At 44.4% G+C, this 22,816-nt stretch overlaps 1 protein-coding gene across 2 annotated transcripts; it reads right to left on the bottom strand.

Annotated features, from left to right (window-relative positions):
• Positions 1-10,997: 10,997 nt before the first annotated feature.
• On the bottom strand, positions 10,998-22,575 carry tmem38b (transmembrane protein 38B). 2 transcript variants are annotated; one of them, XM_080017479.1, is made up of 6 exons: positions 22,242-22,575; positions 15,702-15,858; positions 14,700-14,884; positions 14,469-14,556; positions 13,832-13,949; positions 10,998-12,543 (listed from the first exon to the last, which is right to left on the bottom strand). In XM_080017479.1, exons 1-6 carry the CDS (start codon positions 22,363-22,365, stop codon positions 12,307-12,309), a joined length of 909 nt encoding a protein of 302 aa, XP_079873605.1. In that variant the 5' UTR covers positions 22,366-22,575; the 3' UTR covers positions 10,998-12,306. The 2 variants fall into 2 exon arrangements, with proteins under 2 accessions (XP_079873605.1, XP_079873606.1); XM_080017480.1 differs by lacking the exon at positions 22,242-22,575 and adding an exon at positions 20,251-20,845.
• Between the last annotated feature and the right edge of the window lie 241 nt (positions 22,576-22,816).

Raw genomic sequence — 22,816 nt, 5'->3', positions numbered from 1 at the left:
GGACAAAGTGAAAGGCTCACAAGTCTTCTGGACCCTGTGTCCGGTGACCTGATGAGCCGTGCACGTGCGGCGACTTCTGCCGACCAGGCAACTCTCGGTGTTGTTCTCCGGCACGCCGGTGTTGTTCTCCTGCAGGAGGTCGTGCGTTTGCACTGATCCTTGGACGTTTCATTTGTCCCTCATCCTCATTTCCCCTGTGGCTGGCCATCTGCCTAGTCATGCCCCCGATGTGGGAAACACTGTATTGGCCATTTTGTCCAGCAGTTGGAAAACATTCAGGGAATCCTCCGAGATCCTTCCTCCTCTCAAAATAAATCATATTTAATAATGGGAGTGGTAGCTTCATTTCCTCTGCATGTAAGCTGGGCGGTCATCCCCCTCCTCCTCTGTCTGCAAATCTGATCGGACGACGGCCGTTGGCTGTAAGGTAACACTTGCGTGTTTACAGATACTGACAGTTCACCTCACCTGCATTGTACCTGACATGAGCTTCATGAGGTATGTGTGGCTTGAGGAATCTCTCCTCTCAGTTATTGCCTTTGGGCCCCCTATGGTTCCATGGAACCATAGGCAGTAGCACATGTTGTTATGACCCTAGAGGTCCATAACAACATGTCTATTCAGGTTCAGTGTCAGGTGAGTAGGGCGGTGCCCCGGCCCTTACCCCAGCCCTCACCGCGCTCAATTTGTCGAGAGGAGCCCGGGAAAGTCGCAGTCAGCATCAGGCGAGGAGCAGCGTTAACTGGCCGATTCCAATGGCGTCTCATGTTGTACATAATTCATAGGGTATATCTGTATTTATCAAATTGATTTTCAAACACATTATCACAGCTTTCACGCCTCCGGATGCCATCTGCCAGAAATTACAATCGGCACGATTTACAAATTATACAGTCGGGCAACATCAGTCGCGGTGGGTTCGGGCCGAGCTCACATCCCCGCATAGCCGGGAGCGACACCGCCGAGCGCGGTACTACGTTCCTGCAATAGAGGAGGATGCAGTTTCAGGACAACAGTCCTAGGACCACATTTCTAGGACAACTAGTTTTTCACGACAGCGCCACCTAGCGAATTATAGTTTTAAAGGTTTATTCCACCCAAATACTACTTTATGTCCAAGTACTTACAGTTTTAAAGCTTTATTCCAGCCAAATACCACTTTATGTCCAAGTACTTATAGTTTTAAAGGTTTATTCCACCCAAATATACCTTTATGTCCAAGCACTTATAGTTTGAAATGTTTATATCACCTAAACTACTACTTTCCGTCTAACGACTTATAGCTTTAGGTATGAGGTTAGAGATGGTTAAGTTTAGGTATAAGCTTGGAGATGGTTACGTTTAGAAGATGAAGATGATAGTCTGGGAGTCACATGACCGTGGCTGTATATTTAGCTTTTTGACCATTTTGACTCTACTCAAGTTTGACTAAAAATAGATTGAAAAAAGAAAAAGTCGCACTTCATTTTTCATATAACTAAGCATGTTCCCCACTTCTCTAGTATTAAAGCTGGGGCGAGTGCCTGCAGCAGTGTTCTTCTTCTTCTTCTTCCTCTTCTTCTGGCTCTTCCTCTTCTTCTTCTTCTGCTTCTGCTTGGGCGAGAACAGAAGCATTCCATTCCATTCCAAAGGCAGGCGGGCCCGGGTTTCAAGAGGCAAACAGATGGCCACTGGAGCCACTTCTAGCCTTTCCCACATGCTCGCCATCTCCCCTTACAATGGCCCTCCTCCTCCTCCTCCTCCTCCTCCTCCTGCTCCTCCTTCACCTTCTCCCTCTTCTTCTTCTTCTTCTTCTGTTCTCATGGTAACACGAGCCAGCCACGTCTGACGGGTTGAACTTCTACTTCGACTTCGACTCCGCTCTCACCTCAGCTTTGAACTCTATTTCCTATTTCTGTGTCACGGGATTCCGCCCCCCCCCCCCCCCGGACCATGGCTCCTTTGTCTTCTTCCTTCCTCTCATCACCTCATCCTCCACCAGAGTTTGCTGAGCCAAGGGTTCACTCCACTTCCCTTTCCTCTGCTGTAAGATCCTCCTGTAGACCAGGAAGCGCGACAACTGATCGTCTCCATATCTGGTGGTTTTGAACCAGCGCGTTGCGCCTAATCTCATCGCTGACAACCAGAACTTACACTGTTCCCTCCGCGCCCTCGTTTCTGTTGAACAGCCGTTCAGAATAGGATCCGAAGGTTGCACAAAAAAAAAACAACCTAATTTCAACATGATGTCATCACACGACCGAAAGACAACGGCGCCCATCATTTCAGCATCGCGGTTTGAGAGTTGGTTATTTCACCTTCTCTGTCTCTCTCCCTCCCTCTCGCTCTCTCTCTCTCTTTCTATCACACACACACACACACACACACACACACACACACACACACACACACACACACACACACACTCATCTATGTATGAACACAGAAACATACACATGTATTAATACACTTGATTGAAGCAGTGTGGCGTGTGTCTTTCCTGCACAGCGTGGTGCAGGGAAGTCAGCCAGCTGCTCTTGGGGCACACAGTGGGTGTCTGTGGTTCACTGATTAGGGGACAACCATTCTGAATCCCCCCCCAAAAAAATCTGAAAATCAAATGCATGCACACACACACACACACACACACAAACACACACACACACACACACACACACACACACAGGCAAACTTGCCCGGCCCTTCTTTATCAGAAAATTCAAATGGGTATGAGTTAAGCAGGGGTGCTTGCTTTCTGTCGCTCTCCCTTCCATCCACAAGGTGAGCTTTCCTGGCCCTATCTGCCTCCTCTTCCCTCCTCTTCCCTCTTTTTTTTCCGACCCTTTTTCCCTCTGACGGCATTGTAAATGGAATGACTCTGGTTGCATTGCTGTATTACCGTGGGATAAAGTATCAGTGCTGGTAATCTTCCGTGGATTAATGGCTTCTTCTTTATCTGCTGTGGCTGCTCCGCTCAGATGTCTAGCCCGACCAGGAGCCTCCTGCTGGAATACTAATGACGGACAGACAGACAGCTCGACGCTCCCTGTCCCCCGCTCCAGCCCAGCCCACGGAAGCTGTGTGCATACGTGTGCACGTGCATATGCATATGTGTGTGTAATTTTTGGGGTTGTGAGAGCAAAACAGCCTTTGTTGTAGTGGTTGTATGTGTGTGTGTGCATGTGCCTGTGTGTGTGTGTGTGTGTCTGTCTGTGTGTGTGTGTGTGTAAACGCGCACGTTGCCTCCAAGATCCTGTCGCCTCCTTTGTGGGTTAGCCACTGTCCTCCTTGTCCTGGCTGACACCTGCTTTGCATACAGGGGGGTAGGGCCTGAGGAAATATCGGGAGGGGCAGCGATGGTGATAGGTGGTCCGTCCCCCCCCCGGCCCCCTCCCTCTTCCCCCGGCAGAGAGAGAAAGGGACACAGTGGGAATTAGGAAGCTGAGGGGCGAGACAGGGGAGGGACAGATATGCGGTGAATGACAAATGATGTACGGAGCAGACATGTGCGGGGACGGAGGCTTCGGAGAAAAGGGACCAGGTAGAAAAACACTCTTTCCGGAGAAAACATACACCCACGGAGCCTCCGACGGGAAAGTCCACCAAGGTCACATTTACTCGATTCGGCCTCTGAGCTGAGAATATCTCGGAGGGCTTTCATGAAAAGGGCCAAAACCAAAGGCCATCTGCTTCCTCGGTGGAAGAAAAAAATAAGAGGAGGAGGAGGAGGAAGGGAAGAGGAGGAGGAGGAGGAGGAGGAGGAGGTGGAGGGTGGGTGGGTGACAGGAGCACACCGTGTTCCCGGTCAGGGCAGTGCTCCTGTGAAAAGGAATACAGTATAATGGTGATCCAGAGATCATGAGCTCTGTGTTTGGATAATTACGAAGACGGAACAAGTACTGACAGATGGAACAAGTAATGACAGACACCACGTTCGACTGAATACATTGAAAATGTTATATCTTGAAAACGTTTTAGAGATTGTAGACTTTTGTCTTCTTTTGCCACAACAACAAGATAAAGGTGCGCTTGTGTTTTTGGCTGAAGATGTTTGACCTCTTTATCCACTATACAGCAAGCTACCAAAATGTATAAAATTTCAATAATACCACAGTATTATATACTTTCATTTGAGCTCTCGTCCATTCCACAGTGTAATGTGCTGAGAGTCAAGAGGTAATATTTAGTTTACTATTCAGGTAATGAAGAACAATATTTAAGCGTCTATTCAATCTGTCAATCAATTCAATGTTTTATTATGTGTGTGTGTGTGTGTGTGTGTGTGTGTGTTTGTGTGTGTGTGTGTGTGTGTGTGTGTATATATATATATATATATATATATATATATATATAAATAAAATATTCCTGCAGATTTGTCAGCTGCACATTCTTGCTGCGGATCTCCCATTCTATCACATCCCAAAGGTATTCTTTTGGATTCAGATCCGGTGACTGGGAAGGAAACTGAAGAACATTAAACTCATTGTCATGTTCATGAAACCAGTTTGAGACGACTTTTGCTTTGTGACACACTGCATTATCATGCTGGAAGTAGCCGTTAAAGATGGTAAATTGTGGCCATGAGGGAATGCACATGGTCAACAACAATACTCAAATAGGCTGTGGCATTCAAGCCAAGATTGACTGGTATTAACGGGCCCAAAGTGTGGCAAGAAAAAATTCCCCACACCATTACACCACCACCACCACCAGCCTGGACTGTTGACACAAAGCAGGTTGGGTCCATGGATTCATGCTTTTGACGCCAAATTCTGACCCTACCATCTGTGTGCCTCTGCAGGAACCTAGATTCATCAGACCAGGCTACGTTTCTCCAGTCTTCAACTGTCCAGTTTTGGTGAGCCTGTGCCCACTGCAGCCTCAGCTTTCTGTTCTTGTCTGACACAAGAGGAACCTGAAGTGGTCTTCTGCTGTTGTAGCTCATCCGCCTCAAGGTCCGACGTGTTGTGCATTCTGAGATGTTTTCCTCCTCACCACAATTGCACGGAGTCGTTATCTGAGTTACCGTAGCCTTTCTGTCAGCTCCAACCAGTCTGGCCATTCTCTGTTGACCTCTCTCATCAACAAGGTTTTTCCATCCGCAGAACTGCAGCTCACTGGATGTTTTTTTGTTTTTTGCACCATTCTAGTAAACTCTAGAGACAAAAATTCCAGGAGATCAGCAGTTACAGAAATACTCAAACCAGCCCGTCTGGCACCAACAACCATGCCACGGTCGAAAAACAATTTTCCTCCCATTCTGATTTGTCTGTTTGATGTGAACAATAACTGAAGCTGCTGACCCGTATCTGCATGATTTTATGCATTGCACTGCTGCCACATGACTGGCTGATTAGATAATTGCATGAATAAGTAGGTGTACAGGTGTTCCCAATAAAGTGTTCAGTGAGTACACACACACACACACACACACACACACATATATGTGTATATATATATATATATATATATATACATACACACACACACACATACACACACACACACACACACACACACACACACACACACACACACACACACACACACACACACACACACACACACAGTAAATGAATACCATTGATCTCCTTTTCACATTCAGAAATGTTCTATTTCTCTAAGGCTTGGAGCAAAAAAAAACAGAGTGTTACTTTTTATTATCTTTATAAAGTGCAAAGCTCTAATAATGGTGAAATGAGCCCACTTTTTCTCAGCCCATTTTGCTTTGTCAAAAGCAAGAGGATGAAGCGGTACGTTTAGGAACTTCCTCCCATTCTTATTTGCAGTAGAAGTTCCTTGGATCACAACGGGACATCGTGCAGGCTCCTCTTCGGGTCTGTCCCCAGATTCTATTAAAGAACACTGTTCCAGAAACTTGATGGGCTTTTTCAGTATGCTCATGTTCCCCTTTCAAGCCATTTTTGGTCATTTGTTTTGCTTTCATGCTTACAGGTTATTGTTGTGTTGAGAGATCACATTTTTTTTTCTATTTATTTAGAGTGTTAAGATCTGTTGTTTGTTAAAACGAGACCACAATGTCAACTTTACTTTGTGCGTCAGTGCATCACCTTCATATTGTTTGTGAGGAAATGTGTTTAACAATGGAGGAGAAAACCTGAGCAAAACACTCTGCTTCTTCCTTAGAAAGTCATCCATCTTGGCCATATCCTATATTCTCCGCTAACTGATGACATTTTTTTTACTTTTTATTTTTTTATATTTGGCTGCTGCAGATGGAAATAAGCTGCTTGTGAAGGCCATAGCTGGTGCTAATTTGGGAGCGCGCAGACCTTTGAGTTGTCCTTGAGGAGCCTCTGTCTTCAAAGGAATATAAGATCCGCAGTCATGCTCACACATCCGTCAAACAGAAGATAAACTTCAATACGAAAACAATAGCTCACAAAGATTAAAGAAAAAAAAAAAAAAAAAAAACACTTGCGTGATTTTCATTATGACTCCAAAGACTACAAAGGATATTGTGTATTATTCTGAAAGCAGGAACTTGTCCAGTTTTCTTGTTTGGTGTTGTTACGTTCAAAATTGGCTTGCAGCAAAAGTACATTCAGCAAGAGCACCTTCATCTAAAATCCTTACTTTTCTTTAGGTTTCATTGTGTGGTGTAGGGGTGGTGTGGTTTAGGCAGCGACACCCGTCTTGGGTCTAGGTTAATGGGCCCGGGATCGGAGGTGGCTGTCAGGCTGTTGCTCGTCAGAGCAATCAATGAGCAACAGGTAAATCACCCATCCCCACACACACACATACGAGAGTCTCTGTCGTGACAAGTTTCCATCCGCTCCTGGCTTGTTACATCTTGCCCACTCAACAATAAACTGGTGTGTTTGCAACATCTCATGCCTGTGTCTCGGTGTCGGAGGGCCCTGAAGATGCAGGGGGCGTGCGGCAGGCGGAACAGCCATACATTGGTTTTGCAGTTTTCCTTTGATAATATTTGTTGGCAAGTGCTTAGGTTTGTTAGTTTTGCTAGTTTGGTTTGCTCATCTGACAAGGTATCCCCCTCTCTATTGAGATACCAATACTATGCTGTAGATGTCTTCAACACACAATATTTGTAAGCAACTTTGAGGTCTATGTAATGGTACGGACAGCCATCTTGTGGGAGTCACTGGGTCCAATAATTGCTCTTTGTGGTCATTTAAGCCCAAGGTCCATAAGATATTTAACAACACCAGTATTCCATTATCCATAGATGATGCTTCCATCAACACCAGAATGCAGTCGACCGCCTACCACGGCCTCTCCAATCACCTGACCTGAACATTATTGAACCTTCATGGGAGGTTCTGCAGCAAAGCGTGCAAATTGAGCTCCATCCCTCAAAGACGGAGCTGCAGACTGCACAAAGATGAAAAGTCTACTGCTACACACCGTTCGGGACTTTTGACAGCCTCGTGTGTCAAAGCCAGAGTGTGGTCCTGCTGCTTCTCAGATCTTGATATTGCTCAGCGTTTCCATTAATTGGTCCACCCCCCTGTATGCAAACAGAGTAGAGGAAATACCAGTTCATTTAATCACTGGTCAGGGGTCTCTCTCTCTCTCTCTCTCTCTCTCTCTCTCTCTCTCTCTCTCTCTCTCTCTCTCTCTCTCTCTCTCTCTCTCTCTCTCTCTCTCTCTCTCTCTCTCTCTCTCTCTCTCTCTCTCTCTCTCTCTCTCTCTCTCTCTCTCTCTCTCTCTCTCTCTCTCTCTTCTCTCTCTCTCTCTCTCTCTCTCTCTCTCACACACACACACACACACACACACACACAGCTACTCTCTCTCACAATTATCCTGCCAGTCAGATTACAGTCGCTCCAATCTGGGCATTCCCTTTGCAGCTGTTCTTTACAAGTCAGATCTTGAACGGTGCGAGACACCACGTCGGCCGCTTTCCAGCCCCTGAAAAGACACTGGTGTTTGAACACGACTTGACTGTATTGTGCTTGCGCGTGTGCGTGCGTGTGTGTGTGTGTGTGTGTGTGTGTGTGTGAGGTCATGCACACTAACAGCATCGTGTGATGTGTGTGACTCAAATGTGACTCGTGCCCAGACTCTCCCCTCCTTTTTGCGTTCTCTCTCTCTCTCTCTCTCTACCTGTGTGATACTCAATTTTCTTCTCACTTATAAGAGACCAAAATTCACTGACAAAGATTAGATTAAAAAAAAAAAGAGACTACAAGCCAACAAAGGCAAATTACCATATTCACCACCACCATAGCAAGAAATACCATGTCACTATTGCAATATTATATTTATGCTCCAATAATGTATATTAGTACCCCCCTGTGATGAAAGAAATGGGTATTTTCGTTGCTTGGTGAGAAGGAGCCTCATGAATCCTGTTGGGGGATGAACAATAGACCTGCTTTTGTGACATCACACTGGAGACAGCTCTGCGATGAAGCAGGTCCAATCTGCAGCCACAGCATTTCTTTCCTGAAATGTCAATATTCACAGATTCGCATTCACATTTAAAAAAAAAAAAAAATGATGCCGCCGTTCTGGTGTCAAACTAAATCAACAAAGGTCACATGATTGTAGTTTCCACATCCCCTGTCCTTAGCAGGGGAGGGAATTTATTAGAAGAGCAATTTTAGCATTTTAGGTTTCTTATTGTGATGAAACAGTGGAAAAAACAAAGCTCCTTGGTCTGACTGATAGCAATGATTAGGTGTGTGTGTGTGTGCGCGCACATGCGTGTGTGTGTGTGTGTGTAGACCCCGGAGCTCTTTGTGCCTTTTTGATGGACTAAAGCCTTTGTTGCCACTTGGTTTGTCACTCTCACACACACACACACACACACACACACACACACACACACACACACACACACACACACACACACACACACACACACACACACACACACACACACACACACACACACACACACACACACACACACACACACACACACACTAGGCTGCTACCATTGGAGGGGTCCCCTCCTGTCCCCACTTGTCTGCAGCTGCTGGTCAGCCTGGCAGTTCTCAGCCTGAGAGGTGACACCTCTTCACGCCACCAAGTGGTGTTCAGCTGCAGCTGCACCTTTCTGCTGCTCCCTCAGAACCAGTTCACAGGTTAACTGGGGATTCAAATAAAAGGCCATTAACTACAGGATTTATAATTGTTTTTTTGGGGGGGATTTGATGTGTGTGTGTGTGTGTGTGTGTGTGTGTGTGCCTATGTGTTTGTGTTTGTTTGGAATAATAATCAAGTGTGTCTAACCTTTTCGTTCAAAGACATGCCATCGATACATAAACATATATATGTAGAAATGTACAGAAATAAATAGAGCAACGAGCAGGCTCCAGAACCAAAGTGCTGTCAATGTAAATATGGTTTAAATGTCATCAGCCAAACTGCTGTATCCAATTAATTTATGGATATGAGTGTGTGTGCGTGCGTGCGTGCGTGCGTGCGTGCGTGCGTGTTAGCAGTTCCTCTACATAGCCTTCCTTGTCCTTTGTCACCTGATCTGCACAGACTTCACTGTGAGGTTCAAGGCCTGTGCATGGCAATGTGCCCTTGTGTGTGTGTGTGTGTGTGTGTGTGTGTGTGTGTGTGTGTGTGTGTGTGTGTGTGTGTGTGTGTGTGTGTGTGTGTGTGTGTGTCTGCTTGTGTGCATGCCTGTGTGTGCGTGCGTGCATGCAGGTATGTGCGCACACACGCGTCTGTGTGTGTGGTCATGTGTCTGTGCGTGTGTGTGTGTGTGTGTGTGTGTGTGTGTGTGTGCCTTTACATGGCCTCACAGCAGGGCGTTAAAGGGATGAGGGTCGGTGAAAGGTAAGGTATAGGGGGGCCTGGGGTCAGGGGGCCGGGGTCTCTGGAGCTCATTAGTGGAATTGTGTGGGAAGTCATTCTGATATCACACACACGTCGGGTGTGGCGAGTAGACCTGGAGGTGTGTCTGCTGTGCACTGTTCATTTTATCTATTTGTTTTTGTTCATTTTACATTTTATCGTTTGGGTATTTCATTATTCTGTTTTACTGCCTAAATTCCTCAGGTTTATGCGGCTTAAATGTTCAGGTTCATTTTTCATTATCCTGCCATGTTTTGTTTTTCTTATTGTATAACAGTTCATTTCTCAGGTTTATATTGTATAACATTTGGAAATTCCACGTTTATTTTCCATAGCCCTGGCAGTGTATCTATCCATCCATCCATCCATCCATCTACAGTGTATCTATCTATCTATCTATCTATCTATCTACATACCTACCTACCTATGTATCCATCCATCTACCTACCTATCTGTCTAGAGTGTATCTATCTATCCAACCATCAATCCATCCATCTATCTACCTACCTAACTATCTATTTATAAATCTATCCATCCATCCATCCATCCATCCATCCATCCATCCATCTTTCTGTCTATGGTGTATCTATCTATCCATCCATCAATCTGTCTACAGTGTATCTAACTATCCATCTATCCATCTATCCATCTACAGCGTATCTATCTGTCTATCCATCTATCTATCTACGTATCTATCTGTCTATCCATCTATCCATCTAAATGATATACTGGGGTGAGGTATAACACTTCAAACAGGTCTCCTGATCATCTGTGAACCTTTTCTTCTCTCCCTCTGTTCTTCATTTGTATTCACGGGGGTTTCCTCCCCGTCTAAAGTTACATGGATGTGATTTGGGTGGAATTCGGGGTTTTTCTCTCTGCAGCCTCTTTTTTTTTTTTTTTTTTAACAAGGGTTAGGTATCAGTCAGGTGATGATGTTACACTGATGCAATGTTTCGGCTTATAAGGGGGAGGAGGGGCTACTTCTGAAAGATCGAATGGTTCCCCCTTACTTTCACACCGCCCATTTCGAGATCAGAGAATTTGGAGAAAGGTCCAAGAGCGACGGCAGAAGCTGCAGATTTACCTGAATTTCAATGTTTTTTTTCTTTTTGTTTGTTTTTTTAAACGAGCGTAATTATTTCTTTTCATAAAGAACCGTAATTGTCCCTCTATTCACATAGGAGAATAAGAATCACAACAACACACAGTTATAGTGCATACAAATGTCTTTATATTAAAGCTTTTGACTGAATTCACCAGAATAAACAGAATAAAAATAGCATTCTCTTTTAAAATCTTTACATTCAGAAGTGCAAGTGGTTGCTTATAAATACAATAAAACATCTGAGTCGTCATATAATAATATCTCTTTTTATCTTATAAGAATTTGTCTAATTATAACAAGTATGAAATAATATGTAAATGAACATGAATCAGCACATATACATAAAAGTACAGACCTGACAAACGTTCATTGCTCTGTATTATTATTATTACACTGTTGTGTCCACGTAACCCAGAGATTCAAAACAATGATAAATTAATGTACAGCTCCAAAAAGGAAAAAAGTCAATAGAAATATATAGTGTATTATATAAAAATTCAGCTACGTAGATCCATTTTAAGTTCTCAACCAGCCTGGTCACAGCATGTTTCATCACAAGAAGAGAGGGAATATCACAGCACTTGGACGGGGGAACGGGGTGATTATCCCAGAATAAGATGTGAGGTCAATTGGGATTAACTCACATTGTTTTGGTTTTTATTGGACCTTTTCAGAACACCATTTTAAACTGCATTGCAGACCTTTTCAGACTTTTGGAATAAGAAAATATTAATCCTATTGTGTAGCGAGGTCAGGATTACAGACTTAAAATCGGGGTTTACTCAGGCATTACCAAATCGAATTCAAGGACTTTCAAGTACTTTTCAGACACAATTTTTTTCTTTCTCAAGGGCTTCAAGCAAAACAGATTTAATGCATTTTTCCATGTGATGATTATTAATAAAAATTATAATCTAATCTCATTGTCTATTATTTATATAAGTATATATTTGATATATACATTACATCTATATATACTATTCATGTCATTGTCACCTCGTATTATAAGTGTCTATTTCCAACCATGCTGTATTAAATGTACATTTCCCTGGCATATTCTTTGTCATAAAAGTGATTCTGGAATTGTTTTATTACTTTACGAGTTGAATAAGAAAACGAGCGGGAAGTATCACGGTTTTCAATGACCGTGTTTTGTTTTTTTCAAGGACTTTTCCAGCATTTCAGGGGGCAAAAGGGGGCTATTTTCAAGGTATTCCAGTACTAAAGCTTCTGAGGACGACATTCAATTACTTCAAGCACCCCAAGGACCCAGTAAGAATCCTGTAAAATACAGACCAAAAGAGAGGGGGGAAAAAAAAAAAGAAAAAAAAGAGAGTACCTTTTTCAGTGGCATGCGTGGCACGAGGAATCACAATCGGCTGCTGAGTCGTGGGAAGGCACCGCGGAGGCCAGGCCGCCTAGTTGGTCTTCTTACTGATCTTCGCCTCGGCTTGACCTTTGGCCTTTCCCTTGGCGGGGGAGGGCGGGATCGTTCCGTTCCCACCGGACGTGGCGCCGCCCTTGTCGATGGCGGCGGCCTTGGACTCGGAAGTCAGCGCCGAGTAAGAGGACGAGCCGGCGAAAAGGGTCCTGTGGATCACCGACTCAACCAGGGCGAACGGGGACGCGGACGAGCCCGTCAGGATGATCCTCGACTGGGGAGGGGAGGGGAGGTGGGGGGGGAGAGAAACCAGGGAGGATGAGCGACGTGGAGGGAGCCAGACTGACATGTTGGTCGGAGTGGAACGTGTTGGCAGACAACGCCTCCAGAAGGTACGTAGCCTCTTCCACACCGTGTGAGACATTTCAAAATGGGAGGACGTCCGCCGCAAAATAACAAACGACAGCGCGGCCACGAGTCCCGAACCTGATGAAACGTCCCGTCATTAATCGGACGGATCAGAGTTCGCGGGTGTCGGGTGGGGACTACCGGCTGAGAGGGCGGAGGGGAAGACGCGGCAGAATTATCCGTGTCTCCGTCAAGAGCGCGCTTTCCCAGAGAGGGCGGGGGCTGATGCAAGCCGACGAAAATGATGCAAAAACCGGAGCCGTCCTGGTAATACCCGGCTAATGTGAGTCACCGGCGCGGAAAAAAACCCCAAACTTTTCAAACGGCGGGGGAAGAAAGGTCATTTAGAAGACGGGGCGCGAGCGGCGCCGTCCGGCGGCGGGAGGCGGAGCCCGCTCCACGTCCGCCGGTTTCGGCTTAAAACACGGGAAATGTGAGACAATTATCCTTGATTTTTATGTCTTTTTTTTCCTTCTGTCGCTGCTCGCTGATGAAATCCTGGTTAGATATTTAACATTCTTTAAGCACCTGCCGCTCAGTTCCACCATTCCGTCTTAACCAAGAGGCCTTAACATGTCTTGAATCAACAAGAACAGCAGTCACGTGCAGGGACTGTGCCTATTACAGCTATATTAACATTCTGCCATTACAAAATTATCAATTCAAGGACTTTCAAGTACTTTTTTAAGCACACATTTTTCATTTTCAAGGACTTCACGCAAAACAAATGTAACTCATTATCAATGAGATCTCTATTCATTAAAAAATAACATAATATAATGTCTTATTGTCTATTATTTATATCAGTACATCTATCATATCTGTACATCCATATATCTGTTATTATTTCCAATCATGCTGGACTAAATGTACATTTCCCTGGAATCATCTATGTCATAAAGGTGATTTAAAAAAAAAAGTGAAATATCACAGGTTTTCAATGATCGCGTTTTTTTCTCCAGGACTTTTCAAGCACTTCGGAACAAAAGGAGCTATGTTCAAGGCATCCAGTACTTAAATTTACGAGATTCAGAAATTCAAACACTTCAAGCACCTCGAGGACCCTGTAAGAACCCTGTATCAAGTTAGCAGTGGTATAGTTTTCCGGAGCGGACTCATATAATGCCTACTTGATAATTAATGTATTTACTGACCTTGTTGACAACAGTGAAGACTGTGTAAATCAGCATTAAGTGGTGCTTTTGGAGAGGTAGGTAGTTTGTCTGCTGTAGTGAAAACAACACCGCCCCTATGAGGGTGATCTTGGTGGGGCTAGGGGAAAAAAATAAAAAATAAAATAGACACAAAAAAAAAAAAAACACAAGCGAAATGAAAAGGTCAGCCAAGTAGGCAGAGAAACTGTGAGAGAGAAACCATGGCTGCAGAAATGACTGGCGTGTTTGAAAGAAATCCCATTCAGTGAACTCAATAACAGATGATAAATAACATTTGAAAAGAAAAAAGGTCAAAAAACTCCAATAGAGCGTATCGGAAAGCTGCTCTTTGACAACAGGGCAACGGCAAAGTGTACAAAATGTAACGATAGGAACGTCTCACACTAATTACCACTTTTTCATGGCAGAAAATGATTAAAAGCCTTTATCGGGCCGGCTCACTGATGCACTGCAGCCTGCGTGCCCTCATCGGGGTAGCGTTTATCTGACACCCTCGTCTTTCAAAACAGGAGACGTCGCATGCACGCTCGTGCACGCTCATAGTTGCGTCAGTGTAAACAAAATAGCTCAGAGTGCATTTATTATTTAGACAATATGAGAAACACTGAAGACTTACTAAGACATTTTGAGGAGCTCGTTGGACTCTGGCTTCCAGACGCCTCGCACCAGCTGCTCAAAGTTGCTGATCAGTCCGCCTCCAGCACCTTGCACAGGGGAGACACGTGGAGAGAGAATGAGCGCCTTGTAAGATGTTGGTTGTTTGGTTGTTTGGTGTTTTTCCCCCCCAAAAAAAAACACGGAAATGCTTCACAGCATTTAAGTGCGGCGCACGCATTCAGAAACAAACCTTTAGCCCATCCGATGGCAATCATCACCAGCAGACTGTCCTTGTACCTCCCGTGGGCCTGGATGACGCCTCCCAGCACCTTCCAGGTCCTGGTCACCTCCTTCATCCCTGAGAGGATGAGCCTGAAGGGCAGCAGGGCGGTGCAGCTGTACACCAGGTCCCGGGGACAGTAGAACACCAGGTACCTGCACAAACACAGCAGCGTGTGCTATATGATATCAATATGTGCACATGAGCATCTAGACACATATACATTTTGTACACACAAAGTAAAGCAATGAAGCAAGGAATCCAGTTTTTTCTCAAATTACAAAATTACCTATTTAATAAAGGTTATTTATTCATTTCTTTATAATATAATTTGTATTATATTATATTAAATTACATTATATCCCATTATATCATATGATATGATATGATATTATATTATATGATATGATATGATATTAAATTAGGAAAAATATAGCAGTATCAGAGCAGCACAAATCTGAGAAAATACAGTAGGTGTTCACAGTAAAGTAAGATCATTTTAAATAGAAAAAAATAGAATTTGGCCCTATACAAAAGATACAAATATAAATAAATAAATAAATAAACAAAAAAAGGTTTAAACTAGAAAGAATTGGCAATACACAGTATATGAAATAACCTGAAAGTAAACGAGTAAACCTCTACATAAACTATCTCTTTCTTTCTGATTGATTAATGGATTCATTTCCCGTTGATTGATTCCTTTGTGTTGATCTCTTTCTCTCCTCCACCTTGTGTGGCCAGTGGAGGGCAGTGAGTGTTGGGAGTGAAACGCAGCAACCAGCCTTGTCGCCAGTAGAGGGCACTCAGAGAGAGTCTCTCAATCCAAAGGGCAAACAGCCAAGAGCCCCTCGTCTACTCTTCTACTGAGCTGGGTGGGTGCGTCAACTCCCTCTCTACGAACAAACTGACGTCAGGAGTAACAGTAACAACTCTTTCCCTCCTCCTCACACCCCGGTCTCCGCCACTCACCAGATGAGTGACGCCAGTAAAACATTGGTGCTGTTGGACAGCGGTGCCACGGGGGGCTCGGCCATCATCATCCCGGAAAGCACCGCCCCGCCGAAGCAGAAGAGCATGGAGCTGAACCAGCAGGCGAAGGGACTCCGCCTGGACACCTCCAGAGCGCCTGGGCAAGAGGGGAGAAAGACTATGTCGTCGTCATCAGCGTCGGAATGCTTTGTTGAAAGATCCCCAACACTGAACTGGTAATGGTGGCCCAACCCAGGGGAAGCTGTCATATTTACAATTTCAATTTGTGGCCAAAATTTTACAGCCCACTCAGGTAAGTGGTGTTCAAATGTTTTTTTGTTGCCGCTCAGCCCCTTAAAAGCAAAAGGAAAAATGAATCATATACTGTAGCCATTATGCAAACTGATGTAGTTTGTAGTAAACCAGGTGGAGCAGCCACATTTATTTGTGGCTCTTATTGTCTATTAACACAGGCTTACGGGGGCAGAAAGGTGCACAACTCGTGAAAAAAAAAAAAATAATAATAATAATAATAATAATAAAATAATAATAATAAATATGGCTTCGGGGTCCCGTTGAGTCATGTTAGGTACTTATTAAAGGGTGCAGAGGTTCCGAGGTTCGTGAATCTGCGCTCTGCGATCATATATGCATATTACGTGTGGAGCAGAACGAGGGACTCTCTCCTACCCGTGGATTCTTTCTTTACTCGCTCCCCTTTTGCAGGGATGGGGGCCGCTCCGGGCTCTGTTTGGGAGGAGTGCGAGACCCAGTTCAAATTGGCGTTTAAGGAAGACCCGCTGCGTCAGCTCCGGGGGGGGTCCTCATCCCTTCTGGGTGCTGCCGAGGCTGAGGAAGCACCGGCGCTCCTGCTGTACGATTGGCTGTTTGTGTCACATGTTTGAAGGGACGTATTTATGGAGGTTCTACGAAGGTAATCGAAATTTACGGATTTTTATGTGACTTCTTTCCTTGGATTCCATTTTCGATAGGTTACGTTTCATTGAAGTACGAAAAAACGTTGTGGTATTTCTGTGGCTATTTTTCTGACACCGTCCTAGTACATGAACGCATCACTCAGTGGACTCCACTCGACGTGGTCACGAGTTTCTATGGATTCATGTGTTTTTGTGTTTTTCCATGAATCCAGCAAAGTAAGGAGGACCAAAGAGATAAAATAGATCCACAGACACCTACCAGGTCAGGAAGTACATAAATATATACGTCAACACATAGTTCGTAATCTCTAACCACTACAGAGCAACAGAGTCTACGCCGCAGCACGCAGGCTACATCAGAACCTGCACATTCATAGTACATCATATGAGGACATCACAAAGCGTCTTACTGTAAAACTCATCTTGTTCCATTAGTTTTCAACGACCGTCCCGCTAATTTGGGTCAGACTTAGCGGGGTTTTCACTCATTTTCTGCTCCGTATGCGAAATCGATTTGGATGAAACTTAAATCACCAGAGGTTTGGGCATCCGGTTCCAACGAGACGTAAACCGTGTGCGTCGCTTCTGCCGTTGTCCTGTTTCCAGATAGTTTTAGCCCGAAAAATTCAGAGGAAAATGATCTGAAAAATAACATTAGGACCCGGGGGGCTGGACCCCGAATAATATTTATTATTATGAAAATGAATTAAAATATGAGCAAAGTAGTGACCCCACAGTTTCAACACCCCTGACACTCTTATGCTCTTGTGTAAATACCAAAACACCACCAGCACAACGCCCACTGGGCCTGTTATCATATTGTCATGGCCGAGGTAGATACGACTCCTGTACACGCCTGGGGTGTGTTAATATGCCATATCGTGCACGTTCATGAACTATCCCAAATAAGATAAGAAGATGCTGGAGTTTGACACTAGTTCTGTAAATGTCTGAAACAGGCCTCCGCCTATCAACTACGTTGTCTAAACATTAACTATATTAGCCTACAATTTGGGTTCAGTGTATAGTGCAATATACAGGTCTAAGCAGTGTTTACCGTACTTTCAGAGTTACCCTAGTGTGGTGTGGGGATGGTGCGATTTGAACAGCCACACCCGACCTGGATCTCGGTGATCGGGATCAGTGTGGCTGCATATCTGCAGGTAAAACCCTCATCCCCACACACACACACACTCAGGATGAGCCGGTGTCATGGCATGTGCCTATGTGCTTATTCCACCTAGCCCTCTCTCTTCAATAAAATTAGTCTACAGCCCTGTCTCTGGCATCTCTGTGCTGTAGGTGCCTGAACACGCCGCCTGGGTGGTGCGCGGTAGGCGAAACTGCCACACCCTGTTTTCTTGTACAAATTGAAACTACATCGGTTACAATTTCAGTTAAGTAATGTTGATACTCAAAATATAATTTCCCTTCACACACACACACACATACACACATACATACATACATACATACATACATACATACATACACACACACACACAACCCAAGCTATTGACGCTAATGTAAAGTAGGTAAGAATGTGCAGAGCCAGTCTGTGGTAATCTGTGTGGATTTAAAGGCGGATTATAGAGTCCTGGAGAGAGAGACAGGGAGAGAAAGAGAGACGGGGAGACGAAACGATTCGTAGACCTCTATGGACTAGTATCACACTACCGAGAGCAAAGCCAGCCAGGATCTAGGACTGGCCTGCTCCATATATTCTTATACAACACCAGCTTTTATTCCAAACGTCTGAGATGGTAATGACTTTTAAAAGCGCACGCGCGCGCACACACACACACACACACACACACACACACACACACACACACACACACACACACACACACACACACACACACACACACACACACACACACACACACACACACACACACACACACACACACACACACACACACACCAAATGTGACTTGTGTGTTTTGTTTACAGTAAAGCAGGATATGACATAATGCAGCTTTTCTACTAATAGACATCCGGGCGGGGCACCGTTTAACTTATAAAGTAAAAATAAAAGATATGAACAGCGAGAAGGTCCAATTAAATGTTAATATACTATACTATACAATATACTACACAAGTCTTTTTAACAGGGGTGTGTGAATAAAGTAAAATAACTGCAAAAACATCTGACATTGAAGTCAAGAATGTGCAATTATTCATAATAGTTCACACAGACAATAAGATATAATATATTATAATATAATGTAATATAATATCACAGATTTAACCATACTCACTTTATTCACATGCACTTTACTGCACATATCTGTATACACAAATAGCCATATACACAACTCTATTCCCTTCTATTTTGTAACCCCACTTTGTACTATCTTTAAGAGTTTTATTTTATTTTAACTTAATTTAATTGATATTATTCTATTCACTAACTGCATTACGTTTTAGCAATCAGTTAGTTTCAGTTAGTTGCTAGGTAGGAATTAGGTTTAGCTATTCTGTTCAGTTTAGTAACTATTGTGCATAATCTCCGGGTGCGTTGCAGAGACATTTCACTACATATATGTATGAACGTATGTATATGTATGTGACGAATAAACCTCTTGAATCTTGAATTTGCGCTGCCTGAAAATGTTGCACGAGCGGACCGGGTAGCCTTTCGCACGACGCCCGACGGCCTCCGTAAACTCAAACACGTAGACGTAAACAGCCCTGGCCTAAACGTTAAACAGAGAGCTGCCCTGTCCCGGCTCTCCGGACCAAAGCAAAGCAAACGGCTTCAGCTGCACCGAGCCTCACCGTCTGAGCAACACCGGTTGTGTGTGCTTCCAAGCTGTACGACTGGGTGACGCGGCTTACAAACACATGTTTTATTGATTTTTCCCAAAGTTCTGAGGAGCTCCTGGCGATTCCCTTCCAACATTTTGCGCCGAGAGCGAAGTTGCCAAGAACTAGTCGTAAAACACTCCCAGTGGTACTTCCCTTGACCTGGTATTATCTCAAGTGCGATCCGTCAGCAAATTTGCTTTAATTGCGGAGCGAAAATATGCAAACGCCGAAAGGCAAACAAACAGTAGCGCCGGAGGTTCTCTAACCACATCGAGATTCTCGAGGCGTGGCAAGAGGCGTCCTGTATTTGCATTTTGAGAACAGACATTTACAATTCAAATCTCAGGGAAAGGGAACAAAAATCACAAGGCCTCTCACACTCTTGACTGCAGTACTGGTGGTATTACCATCCCGCGCAAACACACACACGCGCGCACACACACACACGCGCGCACGCACACGCACACGCACACACACACACACAAAAACTCGTCTTATAAATAAGCCATTTGCTTTTTTTCTATATTTTATTCCATTACTTCATGCTGTTGCTGACCCTGGATATCAGATCAGGCCTGTCTGGCTGTCTATGTTTGATTGGTAAATATAAAATTTCCTTGATTACTTCAACAGCAGCGCTGGGTCTTAAGTTAAGCTCGAGGCCAGAATCTTACTATATACACAAAGATAAAAAGAAAAAAAGGATGTTACATTATAGTTTCCTCCTCTGGTCAACGTCCTTTTTCCAATCCCATGTCCCTTCCCGTATTTATTGCAAAAGAAAAGAGGAAACACACCGGCATCTTGTCTTGGACACGATGGATCTGTCATGTATCTCCCTCCGCTCCGTATTCGAGCCTGTACTCTGCCTATGCTCAGCCAGGTTTTTATTTATACTCGCTCCATCCCCCTGTTTGTGTCTGTTTGTGTCATGACTCCGGGTCTTTGACATTATTCATCTCCACTCCGTCTCTCTAAGCACTCCTCCTCCTCCATGAAATCGCGGCCCCCTCTCCCGCTCGCCGTGATGCCGTGGGCAGGGGCTCCGCTTGATAAAGGACGGGATTGTTTATCTCTTTGGTTATTTTTAGTTTGGACACGAGTCTCGCTGAGTGACTTTTAAACTATGTCCTGCCGCGTCCCGGTCCCTGCCATTTTCTGTTAAGTCTTGTGGTGCGCTCAAAATAACTCCACACGTAAGAGACGGCGACGCCGTAGTTAACGCTCAATGACAAGGGAGGACGTTGGAGAAAACAACGTCCGCGACGCCATTAATAAAAAATAAAATGGAAACCTGTTGGGTGTCAAAATGTCCCAAAGCTCAAACTTTTACAAGCGAGACACAGCTTTTTTTTTTTTTTTTTTTCCCAAATCCAAATGACACCATGTGAACGGACGAAGTGACTGGAGGCCACATATATATATACATAAAGGACATTTAAAAAAAAAAAAAAGAAAAAAGAAAAAAAACTGCCTTCAACATTCCTTTCCTTTCCGGGAAAAGTTGGAACATGGAGCATGGTGATCTGCAGCCGTCGTCGTCACAGCTTGAAGACAAAGAATTGTATTCATATTATTTGAGCTATGCCGATATCTATGTATTCGTGGATAATCATATTGTCTTTTCGTAAAAAGGCTCCCTTTTTTGTAATCTCGAGACAGGCTCTAGACGAAGTCCACCTCAAGAGCGCGTACGTTGACCTGTTGCAGAAACGCTGAAGCTCAATGGCCCCTGAGACACTGCCGTCCTGCAGGGCGTGAGGAGGGAAAGTCGCATGGCACGATTTAAAATAGACTACTGAGCTTTATACAGACTACAATGGACAGCGTGTGTGTTTATGCGTGAGTGTACTTCTGCGTGTGTGTGTGTGTTCAAGTTCATACATTTTAGTATTTTAAGAGCTTATTGTGAGTAATCACTGGGTGTCATGACATTTCACTGCATATGTACTATGACCGTATGTGTCTGTCTGTCTGTCTGTCTGTCTGTCTGTGTGTGTGTAAGGTCGACATTCACAACAGTAAAAAGGCACCTGTCCTTCTTAGCTAATAACAGACCTGGCCCACAGCCTCAACTCCCACATAAGGCCATGGAGTCAACACAGTGAAATTATGACTATGTCTGTATTGTTTTCCTTTGTGTTATTGTTTATGGTTGTTTCCTCACTTTAACAATAGTAGAACATGTCGGTTATATTGTCGCGGCACTTTCTAAGCGGTGACAGAGGTCTTTCCTTTGTTCGACAAACTAAACATTAACTAGTTTGTTCAACAAACTAAACATTAACTAGTTTGTTCAACAAACTAAACATTATCTAGTTTGTAAACATGTCGTGGAAGATAAAGAGTTTCTATCTTAAAAAGCTGGTGGACTCTATGTAAGAGTTCAATAATTTAAAAACCCAACGGAACAACAGCACAAACCATGTTATTATTAAAACAGTTGATAAAATAGTGAAATATTGAGAAAGAAAAACATGCTATTTAATTTTTAGATAGTTCACTGTTGGTTTTTATAGTTCACTATTAACTTTTTCTCAAATAGTTAACTACTCGTTAAAAAAAAAAAAAAGGTTAAAACAGTTGTTTTATAAGACGCGTTGTATTCTAAGGTGCATTTATCTGAACGTGGAATTATTGAAGAGGAGAGGAGAGACGAAGAGGGAATAGAACAGGGTCGAATAGAGTCGAACAGAACGCGCGTGTGAACGTCCCGCTTTACTGTGTCGTTGGTCCGCGTCGACCCACGGGGCTTCGAACCGGGCGTTCCGCGCAGGTGAGCGCTTACCTGGCTGCTCCCTCAGCGCCATGACCGACACCACGTAGTGCGCCACGTCAAAGTAAGGAAACATGGGCAGGCTGGCCAGGCCGTGCGACAAATCGTCCAGATTCGCCATCCCGATCAGAGCCATCGCTTCAACTTTCCAAACTTTTGCTTTTTCTTCCCCGCCGCTAAAACGTGTCTATTTCCCGTCGGATCCGGTCGAGCTGGTTCGAGTCCCCGGCAGGCTGCGCTCCGACAGGGCATCGGGCTCGGTCGTTCAGGTCGGCCCCGCGTCGGTGTCCAGCTGCGCCGTTTGACCCCGGGGTTGCTAACAGCTGGCGGGCGGACCCGAGGGCGTCTGATCCGCACTGGGGACGGGCATCGCCGCTGTTGCCCTGTCAACGGAGCGCAGCGGCGGCGGAGGCAGCGTATGCGGAATTCCTGCTTTGTGACGCAGGACTGGCGGGACGATTCGTTCCCGGCGAACGAGCGGAGTGGATCTTCGACTCACGAACGCGAACATTAAAAATAAAAACCGAGGAGGAAATAAATTACAGTCCAAGGTAAAAAAACAAAAACAAACAAACAAACAAACAAAT

This window comes from Zeus faber, assembly GCF_960531495.2.
Source record: "Zeus faber genome assembly, chromosome: 17".
NCBI lineage: Eukaryota > Metazoa > Chordata > Actinopteri > Zeiformes > Zeidae > Zeus > Zeus faber.
Note: the sequence above shows the minus strand (reverse complement) of the source record. Positions and strands in the feature narration are given on the sequence as shown.